This window comes from Accipiter gentilis, chromosome 9 (assembly GCF_929443795.1).
Source record: "Accipiter gentilis chromosome 9, bAccGen1.1, whole genome shotgun sequence".
NCBI classification, from domain to species: Eukaryota; Metazoa; Chordata; class Aves; order Accipitriformes; family Accipitridae; genus Astur; species Astur gentilis.
This window is the reverse complement of record NC_064888.1, coordinates 20,375,585-20,402,529: the sequence shown is the minus strand read 5'-3', so window position 1 is coordinate 20,402,529 and position 26,945 is coordinate 20,375,585. Positions and strand designations below refer to the sequence as shown.

Genomic DNA, 26,945 nt, shown 5'->3' with positions numbered 1-26,945 from the left:
TCCGCAGTAATGCCAGTACTATGTTATTTGGTTAAATAGTATTTTCTCCCTATTGATTAAGTTCTGACGAGAGTAACAGTATCCTCTGCTGGCTGTTGTTGCAGTAGGATTATAGCAGTCACTGCTATTTTGTGTCATGAAGGAACATTTCTGAATCATTTTGTGAAAGTTTCCAAACAAATTTGTGTTAGGATTGTCTGACAGAAGGTGACCCGAGTAGTTGGTCTGGAAGTCAGAGGAAGTTGAACTCGCTCCCCATGTGTCTCAAGTTCTCATCTGGTGTAGCACAGGGATGGGAGGTCTGATCCTCAGCGGAGAAGTCTCATTTGGAGAGAGTGCGGGAAGAAAAAAGGAACCATTTCCACACAAATCTCTAGAAATTCAGGGAAAGTAAGTGCTGCATGTATTAGTGTGCACTATGCAGGCTAACATAAGAACCTGTACTTTTCATCAGTGTCTTGCTTGTTTTAATGTTGGTTTTGCTTTAAAAGGAGGGGCAGTGGGAACTAGAGCATCTCAAAGAAAGCCTTTCTGAAGTTAGATCATGACCACTTTGTACAGCAGTAGAAGGTTTTGCTACTGGTAGAAGGGTTTTGCTAACAGGAAGAAATGATTACTGCAAGGAAAGTTGAGACATGGCTGTGGGATTTTTGGCATACTCTTACTGAATTAAACTCTTAGTGGGTTAGGACTCTTGAACCTTACACACATATCATGCATTTTCTAAGTTTTAGTTCTCTGACCAGTTGTTGCTTAGCATTATAAAGCCTCACCAACTTTCTTTTTGTCTGGCTTTTTTATGCCTCATGAAATCTTATGGAAGTCTCACCAGGAGTTGGCATAATACTCGAACACTTTATGCTTTAAAAGATGTAACTTTAAAAATAATAACATAAAGATAAAATACTTTTTAACTCAGTCTAATAATGAAACAGCAGAAGTTGAGCTGAGTATGTGGGATCTCTCCTCTGTTAGGTGCTCAGATTCTTTAACAAAAATTGTTTTGGGATGCAATCTCTATGCTTGATGTTAGCACAATACTGATGCCATTTCTCCACAGGTGAGCAAAGTTAAGTCAGCTGGGTTTTAGTTGTTTGGGTTTTTTTTAGCACTGTACACATGCAGAGAGTGAGTGTAGAAAACTATTGTGAAATGGTTTTGTCAGAAATGTTTTTTCTAATAATTCAGATGACCAGAAGGGGAACTGCAAGCCTTAACAGGTTTAAAACTAATAACACTTGGAAAAAAAGACTCACTCATCTACTCCAAATCCACAATGTGATTTAGTATTGTATTCTGCAAATCTACAGGTCTTGTGTGCAAATAAAAAATTGGTATTATTTTTTTGATATTTTGATGTATTTTAAGGTCTGCCTTATAGAAGAAACTAATTCTTACTTCCTAAAATGTCTTAATCTTGGAGGCAGAAGTCATGATCTCAGGATATGTTTATGCAGTCAGCCAAATAATATACTTCTCTCATTTTGAAGGGATATGTAAATACAGCAACAAAAAGATAGTTTGAGCCATTAAATATTTTGACTTAAGTGTATGAGCTGTTTGTGATGTAGTGTTAAGCACTTTTCAGGAATCAAATTGACCTGAAATTTGACTCTGTGCTATGGCTTTTGCTGACTTTGGGGGTGAATTGGACACCCTCCTGTGATAAAATAACCCTTTTTGCATTCTTAGAATGTTATTGTGATGGTTGTAACAGAATTTCTGTAGTAATAATTACTGCAGTTTGTCAGTTAAGCATGAGGTTTCCAATTCTGGACTGTAATCTGCCCATCTGGGATTTGTATTTTTAATGGGTTTTGGCTATGAATCTCATCAGTCTTATCCACTAAATGCTAATGAAAAAGTTCTGTTGCTTATTCATCTTCTCAAGTGCTTTGTACATAAAAATGTCATTCTGTGGCCTAGGGCTGGTGTAGGTCTCCCCCAGTCCTCCTTTTCTCTTTCAACATGGTCTTCTGAATCTCTGCATTTGCTACCTTGTGACTTTATTCTCAGTGTAATTTTGCTGCTGCAAAATGGGATCCAGATAGAGTTGTATAACTCTAGTTGAGGAAATAAGAGGTATAAGAAAGTCTTGTAAACACAGATCCCATTAGGGTTTTAATACTGTTAGTAAGCTTACGGGCGTAGTAGTAGTGGAGGAGGAGGAAGAAGACAGCAAATAGAAGCAGACCTGTTCCTAAATTTAAACCAAACATACTTAGTTAATAACTTTCCTTCCTGAGAGTTCTGCACTATTATACAGGCAGTAAAAAGGGTAATGTGTAAATTTAACAGCTGAATTACATGGACAGAAAAATATAACCAAGTAACCCTGATAGTTCGTTTTTTCTTTTGCTTTATCCTGTGAGCAAATCAATGTACTAGTGATTCAAACTGAATCTTTTTTTGTTCTCTGGAGCATTTTGCTAGTTTGTTGATCACTTAGTTCTCTCTAGGGCTATGTTTTCAGTTATATAAAAAAAGTGTGTGTATATATATATATGTGTGTTTATATATTCATTCTTGCATAGTGAGAATATCATCCTGCCATACAACCCTAGTGGAGAAAGCCATATTTTTAGAGCTTTTCCTGTGGCTAACTTTGCCTGAAATGCCTGATGATTGCATTACAGTGCCCTGTCCTTGCTGTTTTTCTAGATCAGTTTAGCTGCACTTGCTAGCCTGTTATGAGTCTGGCCATTTTAAAAATACAAAAACAGAGAGAGAGAACAAAACCAAGGAGCCCTCAAATCAGAATGCTCCCGCCATCTTTTCTGAGCAAGCTTGATTAACAGTTAATCATCATCAGCATTTGTAGCATTCTTTCTACATCATTTGATCCCTATTCTTGTCTTGCCTAACCTTCTTGGTCTGTCACAGCATGTGAAAAACTCACACAGGTGAATTCCACCGAGGGCTACTGTTCTCCATTTGTTCTTGCAGCTGGCTTTGTGGATGGTGAGGTGTTTGGCAGGGAACTGGTTCAGAGTGGGTAGTATCTGAGAAACAAATAGCTGAAACTTTATTCTGACTTGGTACAGCAGGTGTTACAGTGTAAAAGAGTTGCTTATTTTCTTAAGATTGACACTCTTTGAATAGTTGAGGAACCAGGAACATATATCTTCACATTGATTTCCTTAGTCTGTAAAAGGAAAATGAACTCCTACTTTTTAGCAATACTGTGGTTTGCTTGTTTTTTTACAAGGAACGTTGTGGGTTTTTTTTCACTTGGTATAAGATGGCATGGAATTATTAATCTGAAGCAGAGGAATGCTAATTGAAGACAGCTGGGAGTCAGTATTTGAATATTGCACTGTCTTCAGCTTTCAAATGCTTCATCCTGCACGTAATCAAGCTAGACCAGGACTGGGTGTGGGGTACAGCTCTTTGTGTCCATTCAGCTGTCAGGGTCTGATGTTGCAGGGTCTTGGTTCGTCTTGGGGTCCTCACTCCTTGCCAGTTTGGTTCCTTCTCTTGTACTGTATTTGCGGCAAGAAAGTTCAGTCTTGGTGCCTGTTCAGTACTTGGCATGTCTGCTGGCCTGCCATAAGAGCACTCATTAGTTCCAATTGTGCTGAAGCAATCTGTGCTCTATGTGTGTGTATCTATGTGTCCACTGTGAACACCACTGAGACCAGCTACATGATTTGGAAAGATCATCTACAACCCAGAGTGACGATTTTTTGAAGGGAAATGAGTTCCTAATTGTAAGAATCAGAACACAGGCCTGAAAGAGGGCATCTTGAGTGAGATTTTTCTTTATTATCTAATGTGCTTTATTAGATAGTCTATTCTTGGCATACATCTAGCTAATCTTTCTTTTACTACATGGTATAGCTTCATAGCTGCACCAGCAGCTCACCTGTGAGCCTTTACAGCTGAAGCTTCTCATGCTGTTCAATTTAGTTTGAACCCTTTTATCCCAAATCCTCTCTTCCCTAACTTTGGCCCATTTTGGCATGGGTCTTTAAAGGTGAATACTACTTCTGTTGGTTTAAGTGCTTGTATGTTGTCCCTCTCTCTTTTCTACATTTAAAATTGTTAGCTATTTCAGTTGTTTTTTTTAATGTTAAGTATTTAGTTACCTTCTGGAGCTTGATGGTTGTGGTTCAGTACATCATATGTGTTCCAAGTAAAGTCTTCGTATGTTCCAAGTCTTATAGGCACAGACTAGAGTAGCTGCAGTATCTCTTCTACTCAAATGGAGAACTTTACCTCTTTGAAAACATAGCTATCCTGCTTGTGACTGCATCATGGAGCTTACATTTAATTGTGCTTAGTCTGATTTACTCCCAAGATTGTAATCCCAAGACTATTCAAGGATGCTCTTAATATTCCACCATTTCTATGTATTATGTACTAGTGCATTATAAGTGTGCTGTATTTTTTTAATAACATTGCCTGAAGTTTGGGAAATTGTATGGGGCAGTTATTAACTACCCATCTCACAAGTCTGTGCTTGAAAGCCACAAACCAGCAAGTGGACAGAAACATACCCTTACTGCTTATGTAGGCTACAAATATATTAGTTCAACACTTCTGAAGATACTCGCTTTCTGATAACTTCATAGGCCTGGGACCTATCTGGGCAAAATGTTAATGTGACAGCAAACTGACTGGTGGTGTTATGTCTGTGACCCATTGAATCAGTTCTGCTCTTCATTTAATGCCTCTTTGAAAAGAGAAATAAAGTTAATGAGCCTTGTGGACGGAGCTTTGGTGAGAAATGCTCTTGAAGGAAGAGAAGACATCTTATTTTCAGACTTTTGCAACATGCTTCTGTTACATACCATGTGACTTATCCTCAGTTCAGAGGTGAATTTTGTTTATTTTTAAAAACACATAAGTTGCATTTTATAGAATATTGATTATGTGGTAAAATGGAAGAACAACAAGTAAAGAAGTCTAAGTAATGGCCTAAATACCTTGGATCTTATTTATTTGAAATCAAGAGTAAATTTTTAATTAAAAAGCTCATGTTTCATTTTGCAATGTTCACCTTGGGAAACTGTTTTTTTTAAGTACATTCAGAGCATTCATCTTCGAGTGTTACGGAGTTCAAGACAAAGGTGAAGTTTTCTGGTGTTTCTTGCAGAGTTTGAGATCTGACAGAGTATATTTCTCTAAAAAGGAAAAAAGAACAAGAGAATAAACTAAAACCCACAGCAGAATTTTAGAAGGAAATGTACAAAAAAATATAAAATAGTAAGAAACCAAGTATTTGTGAAGAGTTTTGATTTAGGTATGTTACGGTTAAATGTAATGCTTGCTCTGCTTGCCCATAGTTGAGAGTTCTCAGCACTTTTTGGTTTTAAGGTGTATCAGAGAGACAATATATTAGTGACTTAAATCAAGGGGCAGTTTACTGATAGGCACTTAAGTAAAACAAACAGATATGCGTGAAGTGCATTCTACAGTAACAGATTTATCTTTCTGCATGGCAAATCCTGTAAAAAGCAACGTAATATTTACCATTTTTCAAATGACGTTTGTAAAACAGGTTTTATAGCACTTCCCACATACTGGTCAAGATTGCACTCTGCTTATTTCCTGTTAGTTTTACTGTTCTTCTCACTTTAGCTTTTGATATCAGAAGTGCTTCACTTAATTTTCTTCCTCTTGTTCTTGTGTATAGATGCATTACTTTGGTCTGCTCTGTTACATTTTGGACTGAAGCCAGTGGGTAAGGTGAGGGGAAATGTGAGATGGGACCAGGGATAACTATAAAATCAAAGCTGTAGACTCATCTCTAAAAAGATAATGCAATGTAACATGCCATTTTTCTTAAGGTATATATAGCAAAAGCAACGTGTCCTGTCTTTGCTCTGTGTCTTATCTCTTTCTGTGAGATTTGTTCACTTGCATTTGTATTTATTCACTTTTACATATAGTTTATTTTTAGAGATGTGTGTCAAATGAAAGTAACCCAGTGGAAATAATTTAATTAGATAACAAATATATTCAATGCTTGGCCTAGTTGGTTTTTCTTTCAGTTCCATTTAATAACTCTTTGGTATTCTCGTGGCCCCTATTTTGCTGATTATTCAAGCAGTTTCTTCTCTATTTGTCTATCAGGGAAACTTAATTATTGTACTGAAGGAATAATAGCTCAGTTTGAACATGATCTGTTTTTATGAATAATTGTTGGCTGCAACTTGTTACAGACTACCCTATGTTAGGAAAGGCTAAGCAATGTAGTTACACGTGCATCCCTATGTCAGTAAGCCCTGCTGGCACAGAAGTTGTTTCCACTGGTGAAAATGCATGTTTGTGTGCATAGCTTGTGTTGGCTGTTTTGGGGTTAGGAGTTTTGTTGTTGTTGTTGTTTCAGCAGAAATAAGTATGTCTATACTAAAGTTTTAGCTGTTATAAAATGGCTATAAAAATCACACCTGTAATTCACATAAAATGGTAGCAAAAAGGGTGGGATAGTCCTCACCAAAGCTGCATGTTCCATGTGGCAGTAAATAGGTGAGATGTGATTTATTCAGAATGGTTTACATATGCTTGATCCTGCTTCTTAGTTAGGAGGTGTAGATTAGATGGCCTCTCAAAATCCCTTCCTGACCTGGGTTTTGCTAGTCATTTAACCTGTAAGTGAGAATTGTTTGAGGTTGCTTATGCTTTGCCTGTGACTTTATTCTTCCAAGACTTGAAATGTTTCCTTTGTTCTGCTTGGGTCATCATGTCTGCTTCCCAAGAGGGAAGCAGTGATTCTTGCTAGTTTTGCTCCACAGTTTAAAATTATCTTCTCACTTGGATAGATATATCTTGCAGATTTGTCAATTTTGTATTACATCTTTGATTTCACTACTGTATCAATTTTTATATTAAATTTGCAATCTTCCTTGCTGTCCTTATTGCTTTCTGAGCAGAAGCTGTGATTCTTTCTCCTTTTCTTTGTTAGCAGACTTTTCCTTTTTTTTTTCCTTCCTCAATATATTTATTATAGAGCCTGAGAGTACCTTTTGTCTGTTTTATTGATAATACCTTTTGATACAAGTAGGTATGAATCCACCAATCCTGGGTTTGTGTATCTAGAAATAAACTTTTTGAATGAATGTCTGTTTAGGGCTCAAAGGAGGGTATTCAGGGTCTAATTTAAGCACCTAACTCAGACTATCCAGCCGACTTTACAGGACCCCTAATGGGAAAAGGCCCTCTGATGCTCTGAGTCACATTCTTGATAAGTGTCTGACCTTGGCTACATGGGGGTCTACCCCCTTGAAACTTAGGGCAGTTTTTCTTAATTTTATTATTTACATTGTGTGCCAAGTTAGCTACTGTGAATTCACTCACCCTTAAAGCATAATTGAAAATTATTTTCTACTTTTCAGTTATTTTCTACTACTACTTCTCTCTATCTCTTTTTCCTTATACAAAATTCAACATTTTAGAAGGATGCATGGTCTTACAGGTAAGATTATTGCTTTTTAGATTATTTCTTCCCCACCAGGTTTTACTACTTTCATGTTATTCTGAAAATGTTGAAGCTGTGTACTGTGAATGTTTGACTGTGGGTTATGATATGCCAGATAATTGGCCACCTGTCTTCTGCTGATTACTACTAACACAATACAGCTGATGAATCAGTTAATGAGTTCAATGCAAAGTCAGCCTGTTACCTTAGTTCGCTGTGTAAAACTGTTAAAATCAAGCTGGCTGACTTGTACTGGACTTGCACTGGAGCAGATGAGGAGGGCTCATGTTGTCTTCCCACTTGGAAGAAATGCTTTCTCAGGAGAGGTAATTTCAGTAACACTTGTCAAAGTATTTTTCTTGAGCTAGTTTAGTTTAGCTTGGAAGGGAACAGCCACGCTATGTAATGGAGAGATTTGAGGGTAATTGCAATGATCGTACTGCTGCTCATAGTACCAATACTGCTCTACTAGTACCACTGAGACTAGTAACTGATTGTATGTGTGTCATAGTCCATTGCAACAGTAAAGTAAAATATTTTTAAGAGTAAGGTGTACTGATAGAATAATAAGCAGAATGCATTTGCCTTTGCTGCTTTTTTGTCAACTCACTCTGTCTTTTTAATTTCTAATCTGACCTTCGTACCCAGCACCAAATCCTTGTAAAAAGGAATACCATCCAGGCTGCAGTCTTGCAGCTCTTTGAAGAATGTGCAGGTGTTTCACCCGGTACTGAAGTCTTTTTTGAGTCTTGTAACTTGCAGCGGTTGTTTAGGTGTTATCTCTTTTCTAGTATTGTATAATGAAAGACTTGGATAAAGTGCCTCTATACAAAAAGTGCAGTTAAAACCACAAGGAATACCTCTCCTTTCATTGCTCAGTGTAATGTCAAGTATTAAAGTGCCTCAGTTTAGACCTTTGGTGGTATCTACTACTATTGGCGTAGCAGCAATGATATTTAACTTGACTATGTTGCACTAATTAGAAACAGTATTATTATTTTTTTTTAGTGACTTAATAAAAAATAGTAATTTTTTTTAGTGACTTAATGAAAGCCTTACACCTGTTCCGGTTGTCAAAAGTGGAAATGAGATGACTTTTCTGCCAAAATCTTGTTTATCTGCTAGCTGTAGAGAAACGGACACTCCATTTTTCCATCACTGTTCATTTTACAATCTGCTGCTCTCACATTTGTGGATGGGATTATAGCACTGTAAAACAGAGGTTCTGTCTATAACGTAGAGTAAAAGTTACTGGTGATGGAGGGAGATACAATCCTGACAGTAAAAGACTAACTCTGTCTGGGAGAAAGGAATGCTGCCTAAGGAATCTAATTTCACTGCAATCAAAAAATCATAAATGTTTGAAAACTGTATTTTCTTTCCATATTTATGTAATCCTTCCATATGACAGGTCTGCTTAGTACTGGGGGAGATGTTGGCTGCTTTGCTGCGTGCATGCACTTTCAAAGCCCTCTCCTTTCCTATCTGTTTCCCGGCTGTTCCGACTGGAGGGCATCTCTAGGCAAAGGGTGAGAAAGTGCTTACTGACATCAGGGCTTAAGTTTTCTGTTGATATGTTGCCTGGAGGCCGGTAGGGAGGGAAAGCTGAGGGTCAGATGGGTTTACATTCTGGCTTCCAGTAGTGTTTTTAGAAGCTGGTTAGGGAGGTGAGGAGACATAACATAAAATATCTGAAAGTGACTTAATTAGGCTCCTGGCAACCGGGTTTGGAAGATGAGGGAACCAAGACTGCTGTAGTGATGGATCAGGAAGTGATCTCAGTAAAGCAGTGAGGTGCTTGCAGATAAGACAAGTCTGGCATTTTGTATAGAGTGTAGTCTAGCTTAGAGTGAAGCAGAAACATAAGGCTCCCATAGCCTGATGGTAAGAAATCTTCATCTGCGCTTAAAAAGGTAGAAAGTGGAGTTGGTTTGGTAGAAAGGTGGTGGTTAAATGTGTTTGTATAAAGCTCTTGGTGCCTTCAGTTAAGATCCTCATGGGCATAGTGTAGTCAGGCCTGTACAAACATGGGAATTCCCAGTTGCTTCTGTAAAGAACTTGAAAGATAAAGACAGGTATTGTACAAAAGGTGGTAGTGAGGGGAATAAGACAATAAATACTAATTGAAATTAAAATCTTGTAAATAGCTGAATACTGAATGTTACCAAAAAGGTCAATATTAAGGTTCCTGGATAACTTTTCTGTTGCTGTCTTGTGCATATACACCGTAAACAGTTATTCTCTGTGTAACTACCTGGCATTCATGGGATGTTGCTGACATATTCTAACAGAAATGTGTGAAAAATATTTGGTTTCCTTAAGTCTTGCTAAATGGCTTCAGTTTTGTCTGGAGACAAAGTTCGAGCCACTCATGTCTGCTAGGCTAATGTAGCTCCCCTGACAAAGGACTGTTTTTTTAGGAAAGTGTACCCATGCCCTAGGGGGCTGAAAACAAGTAGTAAGATTGGCAGGCAATTCTTCAGAAAAATTCTGTGCTGCCTTTTACTGTCTATCAAAATTGGTCCTTGAACTTGGTGAGATAAGAGAGGAAGTGGAAGAGCTCCCTGCTCTGAAGTCTTTAGCCTCTTGTGAGTTTTGTTCTCTGAATGGCTAATTGCATTTTATGTCTTGTCTTGCTAGATGGGCTGGTGATCCCATTGGTGGAACTGTCTGCAAAACAGGTTGCATTTCACATTCCGTTCGAGGTGGTGGAGAAAGTTTATCCTCCAGTGCCTGAGCAACTGCAGCTTCGAATCGCATTCTGGAGTTTCCCAGAAAATGAGGAAGATATCAGGTAATTAATACTATTTCTGTTTCATTGATGCTTAAGGAAAAGTTCTGTTCACTAGTAGAGAATTGTTGTCCATTTGATGTCCTGTATGTTTGCTGCTTCTGCTGTTCTCATGTGCATTTTGTGATATGTGGATGGATTACTGTGGGATATGCTACGATACGGCGTTTCATTTTGGGGTGAGCTGTGCTGCATATGTCCCAGGCAAAGCATGTACACGTGCAGGTTTTGTGTGTAAATGATAGTGGAATAAATGCATCCTTTAATTTCCCTGACAGTAACTAGTTTGTAGAGTTTTGTCCTTATGTTAGTCTTATGCAGTATTCTTTCCAGTTTGAATCTGTTGCTTGAGTCAGTGCTTTAACTGGGCTCAGAAATTGCTAGGGAGGTCTAGTTCAGTATGCTGTGCAAGCCTTTTGTTGGTGTTAAGTAGGGGAATCAGAATTTGCTGAGTACATCAGTGATTAGAGTGGATACAGTCAGAGAGATGACTATATTGCTTATGTTTCCGCATAAATTGTGTAAGTATATAGTCAAAACCTGTGCTTTTAGATCTTTTACCAAAGTATTTTTGCTGAAGCTTTTATGCTATAGGAGGCCTACCCATGTAACTATGCATTCAGAATTTTGTTGCAAAGTAGTGATATTACACTCTTTTAGATAGAATCATCTTGAAAGTTGTTAGATGCATTTGTCTAATGTTCTGGTATCAGATGGGGGAGGTAACGTCAGAAGTGCTGATGTAATTCATAAGATCACCTGTGGGGGAATAGAGCAAGCCAGTTAGTTGTTGTACATGTTCATTATTCTGACAAGCACAGATGTAAAAAAACCTCATGTGAGCATGCATGTAACTCATCTAGAAGTGCAAAGAGTTTTTACTGTGGCATGCTAACATTGAAGCTTAATTTTAGGCTATGAATGAATTTGTATTTCAGAGCCTTAGGTTGAAGTTCCTAGAAATGCCAGTGGCTATACACAAACCCAGTTAGGAAGAGACTAACGTTTTTTGTAATGGTTGAATTGTAATGGAAAAGCGGCAGAAAAGAGCTGGACTTCATCTTAAAGATGAAGATAGTAAGGATTTTTAAAAAGCCATGTGAACAAAGAATGCAAGAGAATAATACTGTGAAGTTTCTCAAAACCAGACTGATCTTGACATGTTATGTGCCTCTCTTGCAGATTGTACTCATGTTTGGCGAATGGCAGTGCAGATGAGTTCCAGCGAGGGGAGCAGCTGTTCCGGGTGAGGGCTGTCAAAGACCCTCTCCAGATAGGTAAGAACATTGCAGCTGCACATCTCTAGATATTTCAGATTCCCCAAACCATATCTGCAATGGGACAGCGGTGGTATGACCATGTCTCAAAATGAACTTTTCTGGCATCCTAGGCTAAACTCCCTACCACATGTATTCTTTATAATGTCTTGAGGTAAATACTATGTTTATTTCAGCCTCAATCAGGTTAGCTGTGAAACTGAGTGAAAAGCCAGAAATTTTCTGAAAATTAGATCCTTAATCTGTCTCAAGTGTTTTGGAAAAAACTGTATAGAATGCCTTTGTCTCCATAATGCTTAAATTCCTTGTTGATAAAAAGAACTTGGTTTTCTAGTGGTCTGATCAAATGAATGCCTTGCCTGAAGTGTGTGTATAGCAGAGAGGAAGTTTGCAAGGTTTAATTATTCTTGTAGCAAAAGAGTTGTATTAGTAATACAGTTAGTCATGTAATACTTTCGCAGAAGGAAATCCCTGTTGCTGGACAGTGGGTTTTATTGCTTCTCCTCACATATCTTGTTCTTTTTATATTTTATGGTTATAGAAACTAATCTTATCTTAAAGAATTGGACTCTGGCTTTTTCATTAAATCTTTTGAAGTAAAGAACAATGTTAAGCTGGCTTTTCCAGTGACAGCTGTTAGACAGGGAGGCATTATGTGAAATAAAGGCATTATGTAGTATGTCAAGGCGGGCCATATCAATCCAATGCAGATGTGGTGTTTTTTCTGCAAGTCTAAACTTCAGAATTAGAATATTAATTGGCATGAGGGAACTGAGCCTGGTTGTAATAAGAAAAATGATAATAAAAAAAGGTGTATAATGTTAAGGAGGAAAGTTTCTGTGTTTTCCTGTGGTGAGGGATAGAGACTTCTATGGGCCTGTTTAGTTGCTAGTACCAGTAATACTTAACTCTCTGTGACCAATGGAATGAATAAATTTAGGTAAAGGACCCTCAAAAAGGGAATAAAAGGGACTTGTACTGTAAAAGTTTGGGGATAACAAAAAGAGGAGATAGTAATTGAGATAGGCAAATTGCAAGAGACTAATGAACTGTTATTTGAATATAGGGTAAAGCATCTGAAAGAATTTTACCTTGTTCATTGTCTACTGTAATAACAGTAGCAGGAATTCTTGGGAATGGAAGTGAAATACTTCCTCATATATAAGGTATATTGAGGTTTCCATGAGACCAAATAGTAGTTTTGGAACATGAACGAAATTGAGCTATATAGGATTAAACTGACTTTTGAGTGCATTCATAGGCTCCTGATGTCAGGACTGAAATGGTGTGAGAGGCCTCTAAGGCATCTGCTGAACTTCAGGAAGGCAAGTATTTGAGAGACAAGATGAGTTAAAATGCAGCTGGCTGAAATTCAGTAATTCCTGGGACTTTTACAATGGAAAAGAGCAGAATATTTAATATACAGTGCTGACTGTGGTTGAAACTTGTTTCAGTAATAAATTAAAAAGGTGAGGAGGTGTAAAGCAATGTAAATGAACAAAGGCTAGGAATATTAGTGCAAAAACTGTGCTTGGGCGAGGAGGAGAGGAGTAGGGAAAAAGAGGAGGCGGTGACTGATACAGGGGAGGGACTTCTAAGTGCACATACAGCAACTGGGCTTCTTGGCAAAGGATTATGTGTGTGCAAGGGAAGGAAGTAACTTCGGTTAAACAGTGATATTGCTTCCTCCTTAGTAAAGAAACTTCATCTAATGTAGAGATTTTTTTTATTTTTTTTTTCCATGAGTAGCAGCCCAGAAGCTGGGCAGTACAGGTGGGGTGGATATAATTTCAGTCATTTACTCCGAACGACTTTAAGGTGTGTGGTTGCATGTACTGACAAAGGGGAAGGAAACACAGAGATGAAGTGGCCCTTGAGAGGGGATTGGGCAGTGCATTGTGATATTGTGATCAATAGGACAAAGCTTGAAATGTGCTTTGTGCTCTTTTTGTCCCATTTCCCTTTGCAGTATAATTTTTTTTTTAAACATCAATGAGTAATCTTAGTCATCTTGTCCACATGCAAATCCATATCCATAATTTCTGAACAATAGCACCTCTTCACAACATTCCAAAACCCCACTTTTTTTACAGAGTTCCACTGTGTATACACAAAGAATTGGCTTTTGTAAACCTTCTGCACATTCCCTTTGTAGCAGTCGTATACCCGCCTCCTTGTGGTGAAGACATTATTGCTGTTCTCAGATAGGTGTGTTGTAGTTGCTGATCTCAGGGACTTCTTTTCTATCATAGTCTTAATTTCTTTTTAACAAATGAGGAAAGCAGCAGCAGGTTCAGTCTAGATTCTAACTTTGCATCTCCTTGAATAGTGTCTCTAAGTCTCCACTTTTTAGAGATTCTCCTGTCTTTGTTTAAAAGAAACAAATGTCCAAAATTGCCTTGCTTTTACTTCCTGTCTAAAAGCTTTTGTTCAGCTCTTGTTTTCCCTTTTATATTAGTCCTGGGAAAGCCAGATAAAAAGTTCTTAAATTCTGTGCAGAGGTGTGCTTGCTGTCATTGTTACAGGGGCATCAGAACTACCAAATATCAATGAAGAAAGCTTGGAACCTGTATTGCAAGAAGTATTCTTAGCAGGGTGTTGTTAACGCATAGGTCACTTAAATCTTTTCATTCCAGTTGCTTACTGAGTAGCTTGGGGTATTTCAAATTTGTGCATTTCCACCTGAAATCATGAGGACTAGGAGGACCTCAGAAAAATCAATAAACAGACCTGAAATTTCACAATAAATGAGTTTCATGATAAAATAAATACTAAATGCAAACAACATTGATGTAGCTATCCTAAAATTCTAAAAACTGGATTTGAACCAGCGGGAACCATACACTTCTTTTGGATACTTTTCCTGCAAGATTAAGTTTCTGGGGTAAAGCAGTGAGAAGGATAGGTTATGGACTGAAAAAGAAGCCATCTCTATTCCATAGGACCTAGTCTAGGCAGCAGTTGATTATTTCTAGCTTTTACATTTGATGAAACCATGTGCCTTAACTGAGTGTCAGAGAGGACAGTGTGCTGCTACCCCTTCTTCACTGTGTGATAAAACCTGCTTCATGGGTGCAGTAGATCACTCCTGGTGCTCTTTGCGCATGTTGAGTATGTTGTACAGTGTATGTACCTGACACATCCTCTGAAGCATTGGTGCTGGCTGCTTGACATATTTGTTCTATGCATGAGTAGTAAATCTGGTGCTCATAAGTGTAAGATGCACTTTCAGTTTAGAAAGCAAAAGTGCTTTCACAGAAGCACTAAGCTTGCTCTGTGCCCACAGTGCATTTAAGAAAAATGGTAGCCAGGGGGGTGAGATTCCTGACAGAGCAATGCCTCTGGCCTGAAGCTCATTCTTGAGGTCTGCTGGGAGTGGAACTTGCCAAGAATAGGGTATAGATCTTAGTTGTTTCTAGTGGGCTACATGCAGTTGCAGAATGAATGCTCCTGGTACATGCAGACATGTTTTTGTAATGTAATGTATTGTTATGCATGGAGTAGATAAACCGTTCCTGGGTAGTGGGAGCGGGGGATGGGTGGGAGGGAAGAACATATTTGTGGTCTGCATGAGGTGGCCAGGTCACTCAGGTGTGCAGTAGATGTGATTCTTGTCTTCACTTTTAAGCAGGAGGGTAAGAGCTGTGGTCTGCAGAAGACAAAAGTTGCACTTTGACTGTAAACAAGTACATTTCTTTAAGCAGTAGTGTTGGGCTAAAGCACTCCAGAATAGTTCCCCTCATAGTCACCTTTTCAGTTCCTGAAGGCTCAGACTTTAGTAAGCTGTGCAGTGAACTGAATTGTGGTATTTTTCCTGGTAAAAGTAACCATTAATTTTTTTCCTGGTATGGTTTCCTGTGCCATCCCAAAAACAGTTGTTCAGCACAGCAAGACTGGTGGTGCAAAAGAATTGGGCAGAGCTGCTTGAATTAGCGGTGTCAGTGGCAGACATGTTCATCAAGATAGAATTTGACTTGAAGGTGGTGATATGTCATGCTGAAGCCCTTAAATTTTCCTTGTCTCTTTTTATAACTGTTCTTCCCTCTTTGCATTTAATCAGTCAGCTGTCTTCATATACAAATAAAAATTTCACGGTAGGAGCTTGATAAGAGTGTATAGCTGTGACCCATTCTTCTCTACCACCTTTCAAATACTTCTTTTTCTCAGTGAAACAGAATTGCTGCAATTCCGATTTGTGAAATGCTTAATTTGCTTTTATGAAAAATAGGGCATTTTGGCATTAGTCTGAGATGCTTCTAGTATAACAGAAGGACTAGCTGAACTGTTTGGGTTGTATTATCTGAGTGTGCAACGTAAATTAGAACTGTAGCTAGTAATAAGCAGTGCAGTAATTTTGCATGAATGCCTTGTTTTGTTTTGATTCTGTTCCAATTGCTGAAATGGCTGAAGAATTTGGGTGGCATTATGTGTACTAATCAAAATAATCACCCACATCAGGAAGAGGATTTTGAATTCTGCTGAACACGAGAAATAGAAAGGTTAAGCAAGGTAAGAGCAAGTTTGTATGGGCACAGAGATTATATTTTGAGGAAGAAATAGTGCACATTGTTTTAAATGGGATTTAGTAGGTCACGTGCACTCCTGAACACCATCATTATTATAATCTCACAATATCATAATAAAAACTTAGTAGTGTGGATTTATAATGTGCTTCCCTGTGCTGATGATGGAGAAACTATTTTAATCACCTGTCCCAAGCCATATTTTTTCACTTGAGGTAGATTGTTGGACTGAATTTTGGTTATGGCTTTGATACCCTTGGTGCTTTCTATGCTTCATTAAAACTGAATTTGAGACTAGCAGAAAGGTTCTGAGGCTGATACTCATTGCTGTAGAGATTGTTTAACTGGAGATAGGGACCTTCAAGACAAGTAGAAGATTCATGGTCCTGATGGCCTTTTCCTGCTTGTAATATGTATGCCTCTGGAACCATTATCTGTAGAGGAAGCTGCATTATGAATACAACTGGTATGCATTGTACATGAGTTTACATGAAGCCAAGCCTCATTAAAGTTCTTTGTCATCCTGCCTAAGATGAGATTCATAATTTATTTGTTTGATCACAGATTAATGGGGCTGAATTTGCTCAAGCGTTATTGTTGGAATTTCCCATTTCCACTGATTTTAGTCTGAGCAAGAGGGGGTTTTTGTTTTCTGAGTACATGGTTTATAAAAACGGGATATTCATAAAATTGCAAGGAGATAGATGATTTATGAGAAATGGGTAGCTTCTGGAGCCACAAAGTGAAAGTGTTAAGATGTAAGTGCTGCCTTCTTTAGTTCACTGTGAAATTATGAAAGTTGACTGACTTGGAAATAATTCTGAAGGAGTCACCTGGCTGTTCTGCACCATTGCTAGAGTTAATTAACATAGAAACCACGCCTAAAATATGTGGAGTCTAGCTTTGACCCTGTGATCAGATAAACCACACTTTTCAGTGATGGCTTTTTCCAGTTCTGCTTTTGTTTGTTAAATATTAATAGAAGTAAATATATAAATAAATTAATGTATTAAAAGCTGATATTTTTGAACCTTTTATAACATGTTATGGCTCTCTGCTAATATTCTGCCATAGCTGATTAGGAAGAAACAAGTGCTGGAGACTCTAAATTCATGTCCATCCCCATATGGATGTTGTTGCTAGAGATGTTGTTTCACTGTTTAAATGGCACATACCTAAATTTCTGTGCTAGCTGAATCTGTCTCCCAAGCACCAGAAGAGTAACTTTGGACTTTGAATTTTAACAGGTTTCCATCTAAGTGCCACTGTGGTACCCCCACAGATGGTGCCACCCAAAGGTGCGTACAATGTGGCAGTGATGTTTGACCGATGCAGGATCACATCGTGTAGCTGTACCTGTGGAGCTGGGGCCAAGTGGTGTGCTCACGTCGTGGCGCTCTGCCTCTTCCGGATACACAATGTAGGCCTTTAAATACAGTTCTGCTCTCCCCTAGGCATCCTCTCTGAGTCTCTCCCCATTACAGTTTCATGCAACACGCACTCTCTTTAGGGAAATTGTTCTTGGCACTCCTTTTGGTTACAGACTCTGCAAATGTGTGCTCACAGTTGCAGTCTGCAGAGTGAATTGTCTGAGGCTCTAACCTGCAGAATGTCCTTTGATAATGTGCAAATTGTTACGGGTAGATACAGAGTCCTTTTTGGCCCCTTCCTGTTTCTCATTTAAATGCTAGAATTGCTCATTCTTCCCTTCCTTCAGTTCTGCAAGGAGTGAAAGGTCACTAATAGTTAGTCTTTTATTAAAGGTCTTTGTAAATATGGGATTTGAAAGCTCTTCTTTAGGTTGTTTGATCAGAGTGCGGAAGGAAAGTAATTTTGATCACTGTTGGCCTTTATGTTCAATGCGTACTGAGGCAGGTAACTGTCATTTTGACTTGTAGATTTCAACCAGTCATTTAAGTTTATGTTTTTATTTGACTGCTTGTATTCTGTGAGGCCTTATATAGAGTGAAAAGTAGGTGTTTCTTATCCCAATGAACTCCAAGTGAAAATGCATAGAATCAACATGAAATACACAAGTTGAGGGTTCAGTCTTGCATACAGATTAATTTCCTCAGTCTTTGGAAAGCTGAGAAATACATCTTAAGGAAGGATTAAGCTTGGATGATTGAAAGGAAGAGAAGATTTTCTGCTGTCACAGAACATTTTATAGCTACATGCTTATGATCAACTCCAGATTCTTAAATAAGTGCTAATAACCTGCTGAACCTTGTTAATATTTCACAATGGAAAATTGTGATAGGCTTAAATTGATACTCTTGTGAAATCATTGTAATACTGTCTGTACTTAAGACTGGAGAGTCGGCAAAAAAATGGGTTCGGCTTTGAATTATTAGTTCCAGTCTTAAAAGGTGAGTTTGGAGAGTGAGGATAGGAAACAAATTTTCATTTCTATTATTTACACTCAAAGTTTGAACCTTGTGTAAGATAAAAATCATTCTTTTCCCTCCAATCCTTTCTTCTACTTGAAAAATGATAGTGAAAAGATTTTCATGTTTGTATGTACCGACTGCTGACACTAGCAAGTTACAAGCCAAGGTATATTGCTCTATGTAGACAGATCAATATCAGAAACATCTTTACTGTCAAACTGCTCTTGCCTGTTTTCAGGTTAAATTTTAGGTAGGTGCCATTTGGGCATTTTTTTGTTCTGTAGAGTGAAAAAGGTTAAGAAACTAGTGGTGTGGTTTTTTTATCATCTAAGTTGTTCTAAGATATGGAAAGAGACATTTTAAGATTTTTCTTCAATCTTCTAATGAGATAAATGAGGTGGTTGTGATTCTGTGAAACAGCCCTCTCCTCGCCCCCCACCCCCCCCCCCACCCCCCAACTGGTTGGTTTGCCAGAAGCTTAAAGAATAATGTCCTATTTTAGAGGTTTGTTTGTGAAATCCCTGCCAGTATTTGTGCAATTGCTAGCAACAACAGACCTTAAGCACAGCTGTTAAAGCAGTTTCCTTGAAAAGAAACTCTTAAAAACAGTTTTTTATAAAGCATAGACAACTTATTTGCATCTTGACTGCAACACACCACATAATTACAGAAGAAAAATTGTCCATCAAGACCAAGCATCATATGCATCAGCATAGCTACTGTTCATGACCATTCATTCAGTGGACACAGCTTCATTAAGTCTGACCTGTTAATGGCAGTTCATATCTCCTTTTCTTTCTTCAGGCATCTGCGGTATGCTTACGAGCACCTGTTTCTGAGTCCTTGTCTCGGCTACAAAGAGACCAATTGCAAAAATTTGCTCAGTACCTAATCAGTGAACTTCCACAACAGGTAAATGGGGACAATTGATAGGGACTGACTTTTTGTTAAATTCAGTTATCTTTATTTTGGGTCAATTTATATGATGTCTTATGTTGCAAGATAACCAGTTATGCTATTCAGTTGTGAGTTGCTAGGAAGGCTTTCAGTTCTTGCACTTTTCAGATTTGCCATTCTATTATTTGACAGTTGTCTATTGCCAAGTAAAATATTAGAAGTGTCTTAAAAGGGGAAAGAGTGGTGGCTATTCATATTAGTGTGACTATGCGCTTAGCTTGTGGAAGATCAAACACAATAAAATAAATGCATGGTGGTGAAAAAATTGGGTCAGAACAAATCAGGTTGCTTCTTTCTTGTGTGTGTGGTTAGTTAAGTGGAGAAGACTACCCAGGGGATGTGTTGTATATGTCATAGGTGGGCACTTTCTAATGCACCCAACTGGTGACCTTTTGACTGCCCCCAGTATAGCTTCTTGGTGATTCATAAGAACCATTTGGGTTATGGAAAGTAGTAGACATGACATTTAATTAGTCAACGGCAAAATCTGCTCTCTTACTCCTTAAATATCTATGTTGTTCAAGGCCAGGTTGTTTATATCATCTGTCTAAAATGCTTGCAGAAAATACCTAAGTGATTGTGAAATGTTTGCTTTAAAAAAATAAGGGCTTGGCAATTTTTTTTATGCTGGTTCAACCAAAGGAGGTTGAGAAAAACTGACCTGCATGGATATCTGTCACATTTCAGTAGTGTGTGCATAATGTATTAAGTAGGAGTTAGATTACTGTCAGCGTGTGCCTAAAATTCATATTATGGTGCTGTGCATGGGACACTAAGGTATTCTACTGCTAAAACATCCTCTAAATTTCCTACAGAATTACTAATCTTTATGTGAGCGGAAATCAAGGAATCGTATAATATGAAAGTGATATAAAAATACTGGGTTTTTTGTTGCAGAGAGTTCAGCACCAATAGTGTGTGCTTCTTGCTGGATTATGTAACAGACAAAGCTTTTCTTTCCTCCTTAAAGACTTTGAGCTTTATGTCACATAGTCTGGTGCTTAATAATAGGAGGGTTTTGAAAAGCTAGCAGCGGTGGTAGCTGTTTCCTGAATGGCATGCGGGTTGCTTGCTTTCAAATATTTTGTGCCTGCTCCTTTTTGCAGGGTTTATTTCTCCTTTGGTCATGTGTACCAGCTGTGTAGCCAGGAACATCTAGATTATTTAATTTAAATATTACTATCTTGCAAGATAATCTGATGGATGCTGCCCAACAGAAAAGTTTGGGTTTTATTGGCAGATGCATCTTAACCTGTGTTGTGTAATTCCCTTGAAAAAAGAAAGGTATACCCCAAAACTCTTCCAACAGTCTCATTCCCGGTCTTCAAGGTTTCTGAGTGGAGATAGATACGCTGATACCTTGGGACCCCATATTTTGACTACATGATGTAGAATTAGAGTAGGCTTTACACATGATTTTATTTTATAATTATTTCCAGCTTGTGGATGACATTATGGTACAGCAATATATAATGCTTAATTACTTTCAAGTGTAAAGGGATGGTGGTCTGTAGGAATGCAGCTAGATAAGGAGATGTTTTGCAAAATCTCTGTAGAAAGTGTTTTCCATATCTATGAAAATGTCAGTGATTCTGAGCAGCTGGAATTTATTACCCAGTTCTTCTCCCAAGAGCTATTTCCCTTCATGAAGCCAGTACTCCTATTCCAATTAAATATCAATATCTTGGCAAAAATGCCTGAAGGGGAGTCACTGCAGGTCCCTGATACTTCAACCTTATGGTGTGACATTGCCTAGACCTGTGACTTTTCTGCTTTGTGGTGACTTAAAATATGTAGTAGTGGAAGAAGGTACAAGAATAGCTTAATGCTGAGTTTGTTTCTTCAGGTGACTGAAAAGCAAAATATCCTTCTGAAGCATTGTTTTTCTTCCATCTGTTTGAGATGGACCCGTGTTATTTGCAAATATAGATGTACTGAATGTATCTTGCTTTACAGTAAGTGTGATCTTTAACCTCAGCTGTTGTGTGGAGAGAGGTGGGGGGATATCAGACATTCTGTTGCAAGTCATTTAGATCCTAACTATATGCCTAACCTGTTTTAAGTGTGCATGCTAAAGGCTAAATGGATCTGTGGTTTCAACCCAGACTTACTTTGGGAAAAAATGCTTTCTACTGTGCATTTTTCTTTCAAAAAGAGGACGTTAAGGGTATATCTACTTAGGATTTTGCAATCAGGTGTAAACCTTCTCTGCTTATGCTCTGAACTGTCCAGAAGCTATGATTACTTTAGTGCTGACATTGCCTTAGCTTACTGTTGTGTCTGAGTTAATATATAGATTGTCCCTTTGCTAACAGGATGGTAAATAAGCTAAAGTCTGCCTGAAAAGTTATGTATAGATGTAATTTATAGTTTGCTCCTCTGTCCCCATTAGCTTGGGTTTTAGAGAAATGATTTGGGAACAAGAAATAAAGAACATTCAAAGTGCAGAAAAATGGTGACCTTGACTACAGTCACTTCCATATCTCTCAAAATTAGCTGCAGTATCACTCTCTGTGGGCTGCTGCTACTCAATAAATGAGAAGGGAACTAATAACCTATGATGTTTTTGTTTCCTTCTTAAGGTGTGAATGTAGGAAGTAAGTCTTGCATATCACTTTGAGAAAGGAGAGGAGAAAGTGTAACAGCTGGTTTTCTATTGTATAATCTTTAGCACCCTCTATCGTCCTTTTGCAAAACATGATGGTGTGTATTCGATACTTCTGAAATTATGAGAGTGCTTCAGTCATGAAAATCCAGGCAAATCTTTGGCTGGGTATATCAGGATAAGAAATACTGTGTATATTGAAAGTTTGCTTCATGGTTTCAGATTCTTCCAACAGCTCAGCGCTTGCTGGATGAGCTGTTATCTTCTCAGTCTACTGCCATCAACACAGTGTGTGGAGCCCCAGGTAACCTTGATATATTTTATTTCAGTAATCTGTGCCACAGCTAGGAAGTGGATATATTTCCATTGCTTTGAGTTTCTAAACTGGTCTGTTACCACGTAGCTGGGATTGCAGGTGGAGGTTAAGGGAAAGGGTTGAGTGCTTCTTAGAGGCACTTGCACGTATATGTGGCACAGAAACGGGCAATTGTTGGTGTAATGGACGACTCAGAGTGTATGTAGAGGAAGGGAATGTCAAGCAATGCACCTTTCTAACAAAAGATTTATCTTTTTAAGTCAATATTTATGATAGACTCCTGGAAATTTTGATTGGAGGGGACCTCTCCAAACTCCTACTTGAAACAGGACTGTTTGCAACACTAGATTGGGTTAGCTGTGGCTTGGGCTAGCTTAGCCAAGTCTTGGTTGCCAGAGACATTACAGAGTATTCCTGTTTTAGTGCTGCATGACCCTTTTGGTCAAGAATTTTTTCCTGATGTCCTGTATGTATACCCATTTTTATAGTCTTCTAGTGCCAAGAAGGGTTTGTTTGCATTGTGTTTGTGATTCCAAGTAGTTGTAGGCTGTTAATGATCACCCCTCACCCTCTCCTTTTTAGATGAAATTAGCCCATCTTCCTCAATCTCACCTCATAGATCATGTGCTCCGTGCTCCCAGCTACCCAGATACCCCTCCACTATATCCTCTCTGGTTTCTCAGTATCGTTCCTGGACTGGGGGACCCAAAATTGGATACAGTATTCCAGGTGTAACTTTACCAGTGCCAGGTAGAGAGGGATAAAATAAGTTCCTTGAATCTGCTAGCTGTGCTTTTCTTAATATATCCCAGTTTGCAGGTGGGGTGGGGGGGGGTTGTTTTGTGTTTTCAGTGAAAGTTTGCCATTGGTTTGTGTTCAGCTTGGCATCCACCATAATCACCAAGCTCTATCAACTACATAGCCATTTGGTTTTCAATCTGTACTGATGCAAGGGGTTTTCTGTCCCAGGTACAGAAGTGTATGTTTTTCCTCAGTGAACTTCATGAAGTTTCTGTTGGCACAGTCCTTTAATTTCTTCTGGTGCCACTGGTTGTAGTGCTACCATTCAACGTGCCAGCCATGTCTCCCAGTTTAGTGTTGTCAGTGGTTAAGGTAATGTTATGATAGCATTTTAAGATAGTTCTGAATAGTGAGTTCTGCAACGGGTGAAATAAACTGTAACACTGCCTGTGTACTCTCTATAATCTCTGTGGTTGGGCACACAGAGGAAAATATCTTCAAAGTCTGCAGACTGTATATGTGTTATTCTTTTGTCAAGATCCCACTGCTGGACCCTCTGCATCAGATCAAAGCACCTGGTACTTAGATGAATCTACTCTGAGTGACAACATAAAGAAAACCCTTCATAAATTCTGTGGACCCTCTCCTGTTGTTTTCAGGTAAACTGTTTCCTGTTGAAGGGAAAATGTGATATTCCTGCAATCTGTAAGCTCATTCACTGTATAGCCTGTATGCTTATGTGATGCCATCAACTGAAGGATGCTTAGTTTCATGGTCACTCTTCTGGACCGTATTTTTGCATAGCTTGTCCAATGTTATTTCAGTAGAGCACACTGGATTTGCACAATACCTTGCTTGCGTAGCGTTCTCGGTCTTGTAATGCATCCTCTCTTTTAGGTTATGCATGTCTGTCCCATTTAAGGTGCAAATATACTTCTGGACATAGAATATACTCAGAATTTTGTATGGCTGTGCTTGATTTCATTTTTTCGTATCCCTGCTCTTCTGTTTTATCTACAGTGATGTGAATTCAATGTATCTCTCTTCCACGGAGCCACCAGCTGCTGCTGAGTGGGCCTGTCTTCTGCGTCCCCTGCGAGGAAGAGAGCCTGAAGGAATCTGGAACCTGCTTTCCATTGTGCGGGAGATGTTTAAGAGACGGGATAGCAATGCAGCTCCTTTGCTGGAGATTCTGACTGACCAGTGTCTCAACTATGAGCAGGTATTCAAATCTCTTTGTGGCAGGGAAAATTCTGGGGAACCAGGCTGAGCCAGTGACTGGTGCCATGTGCTTTTACAATCTATGGCTGAATAAATTTTTTTTAACAGTCTTTATGCATTATAGGCATGTGCTTCTCCACACTTAAGATGATCTTACAGTTTGCTCTTGTGCTGATTTAGTGATGTCCTGGTAACACTATATCCCAAAAATACCTCAGTCCTTTTAACATGAATATATGGAGTCTGACCTCTTTTGTTCAGCACATTTGATTTGATTTCTGCCCAGTCAAAGTGATTTACTGTAATAGGGTTTTTTTTGATAAACAAAGTATATCAGATATGAGCTGTCATTTTGATAAACACTGAAGATATATGTTGGGTGGCAGAATCTCAGTGACTTTCGGTTTTTTTGTAGAAGATATCTTCTGATGGGTTTAAGTAATAATTTTTTGAAACTAATTTTTTAATAGTAAATAATTTTTATATTTGTATATGAATATATAATATTATATACTTTTATATTAAAATATATGTTTTTTAAAATAGTATTAAGAAAAAGGTTTCATTTTAGAGTTCAAGACACTGATCTCACTCTGTAACATAAATTGCAGTTTAAGTTTCCTTATTGCTCTATCACATACCTCAACTTTGAGCAGGGGAAAAGGATATGCTTCATTTATCACATTTGTTCACTTTTTCCCTCCAAGTGTGAAGGCCTCTAGTAAGAGAACCTCCTGTGAGTGTTTTGTTCTGTGGGTATGTGCCTTCTAACCAGGCCTAATTTTGAGGCCCTTAGTTCTCACAAACCAATACTGCTTTAATGTTTGTAGTTATGTTGTAGTCAAATGAAAACATGGTACTAGCTACAGATCCTGTTTCCTTGCAGTTATGAGGTTAAGTGAGAGCAGGGGATGAGATGTTGGCCACAACACAGCTCCACTGAACATTTTCTTCTGCAGATAACTGGCTGGTGGTACAGTGTGCGAACATCTGCATCACACAGCAGTGCTAGCGGGCACACAGGACGCAGCAATGGCCAGTCAGAAGTAGCTGCTCATGCTTGTGCAAGTATGTGTGATGAGATGGTTGTTCTTTGGAGGCTGGCTGTCCTTGACCCAACTGTTAGTCCACAGAGGTGAGCACCAGAATCAGATCCAGTCTCTCTTTTATTTCTGTGATATTCAAGCACACTCAAGAGTTTCTTCCTGTAGATTTCTTGTGTTTGTATCATTACCTCATTACCTGTTCAACCATTAGTCCTTCTGGACTGTGTGCTGTGTAAGGTTGAGGAGCACTATAATTACTTTAAGCTTTACTTGTTATTGCTGCTCACTTTTAGCAACATCATGTAGTGTGAATAATTTGTTTTCCGAGAGTTCTCTTTTACGTATGAGTGTAATTCTGCATTTTATTGTCAGTGGAGAACATTTCTTTGAATTATAACACCAGCTACTGATAAATTTTAATGCTTTCTAAATTTAACTATTCAGCAGTTTAATAGATTTCTGTTTGGCCCAATCATTCATTGTTGTCTGTTTCAAGATGAACCATTTCTTGCTTTCTGTGCTCTTAGGGAATTTATTCTCTGCAGTGTATTGGTAAACAGTGTCACGAGTGTATGATTTTCAGTCAGTGTTTTCAATTGTCTGAGTTAAAATTATGAGGCTTCTGCAGGTTTCTAAACCATATTGTGCCTTGGTAAATCACTGCCATCTTTATTTAGCACTAGCTGAATAGCAGTGGAGGTACTGAGGGCTCGTGTTGAGATACTGTGGTTGACATTGTAATAATTTGTTTTGTACATCTAGTCTACAAAGTGTGGTGTGTAAAATGTACTGAATTAGTTTAATGTGCTATAATTGCTGAGAGAAAGTTTTTCAGAACAAATGAAAACAGGATGGTATTTTCAATACAATTACACATTAACAGGATTTGCTTTCTGTGAATTGTTGTGTAACATTAATAAAATGCCCTATCTATGTAAGGTACATCAGGGACACTAAAATGGATGCATTTTAGTACAATTAGATGTACAGTTTACAATATGAAGTAGCTAAATATAGGAGATGAAGACAAACCAAAAACCATAGGAAACTGGGAATGAGGCTTAAAATAAACACAAACATCAATCAGATCACATAGAAAAAACACAAAAGGTTTTAGCTTTGAATGAAGTATGAAGTTGTGCTATGTGTATTCACATTTGAGTTATTTGGCGCAGTTCAAATTTTGCTCAGATCTCCTACTTGAGCTCGTGCATAATTGAATTGCTCCTGCTTGATTACCTATTCTCTTGGCATTTGAATAGTCATCAGGAAAAACCCTCTTCTACCCATCCTTGCTGTTCTTTCCAGTGAATCATAAGGAGACTTGCTACCTCCTTCCTAGTTCATTGCAGGCTTTCATCCTTATGTTACCTTTCCCAAGTACTTGCCCATTCTTTTTCCTTCTGAAAAACCTCTCCTTCATTAAGCCCTACCAGTCTGCTCATTTGTTAATTCATTTCTTTAGTGGACAAATAGAAGCAGTCCATTTTGTTTAGACTCTTTTGTCCTAATACCCTTTGCACCTAAATTGGGTGTTTTGATTTGATTTTTTTGTTGTTTTGCTTTTGATAGGAAATCTGAGAGGATTGAAGTGTTGGGCTTGTATCTCAGATCTCTGAAATCTGTAGTAGAAACAAGATGGCAGTTGAGACACT

At 38.3% G+C, this 26,945-nt stretch overlaps 1 protein-coding gene across 10 annotated transcripts in view; it reads left to right on the top strand.

Annotated features, from left to right (window-relative positions):
• The window catches only part of ZSWIM8 (zinc finger SWIM-type containing 8), a 72,996-nt gene that overhangs the window by 15,036 nt on the left and 31,015 nt on the right, over positions 1-26,945 (top strand). For 8 of the 10 annotated variants that reach the window (XR_007507375.1, XR_007507374.1, XR_007507373.1 and 5 more), the window contains exons 2-9: positions 10,064-10,217; positions 11,397-11,491; positions 17,262-17,434; positions 19,209-19,316; positions 22,189-22,270; positions 23,562-23,682; positions 24,044-24,245; positions 25,204-25,379. Coding sequence is in view for 1 of the 10 variants with exons in the window: in XM_049811367.1 (XP_049667324.1) it covers positions 10,064-10,217; positions 11,397-11,491; positions 17,262-17,434; positions 19,209-19,316; positions 22,189-22,270; positions 23,562-23,682; positions 24,044-24,245; positions 25,204-25,379 (1,111 nt within the window). In the remaining 9 variants the exon portion in view is untranslated. Of the gene's footprint in view, positions 1-10,063; positions 10,218-11,396; positions 11,492-15,901; positions 16,001-17,261; positions 17,435-19,208; positions 19,317-22,188; positions 22,271-23,561; positions 23,683-24,043; positions 24,246-25,203; positions 25,380-26,945 lie in introns of those variants that run through there. The other 2 variants (XR_007507376.1, XR_007507377.1) reach the window with 2 other exon arrangements.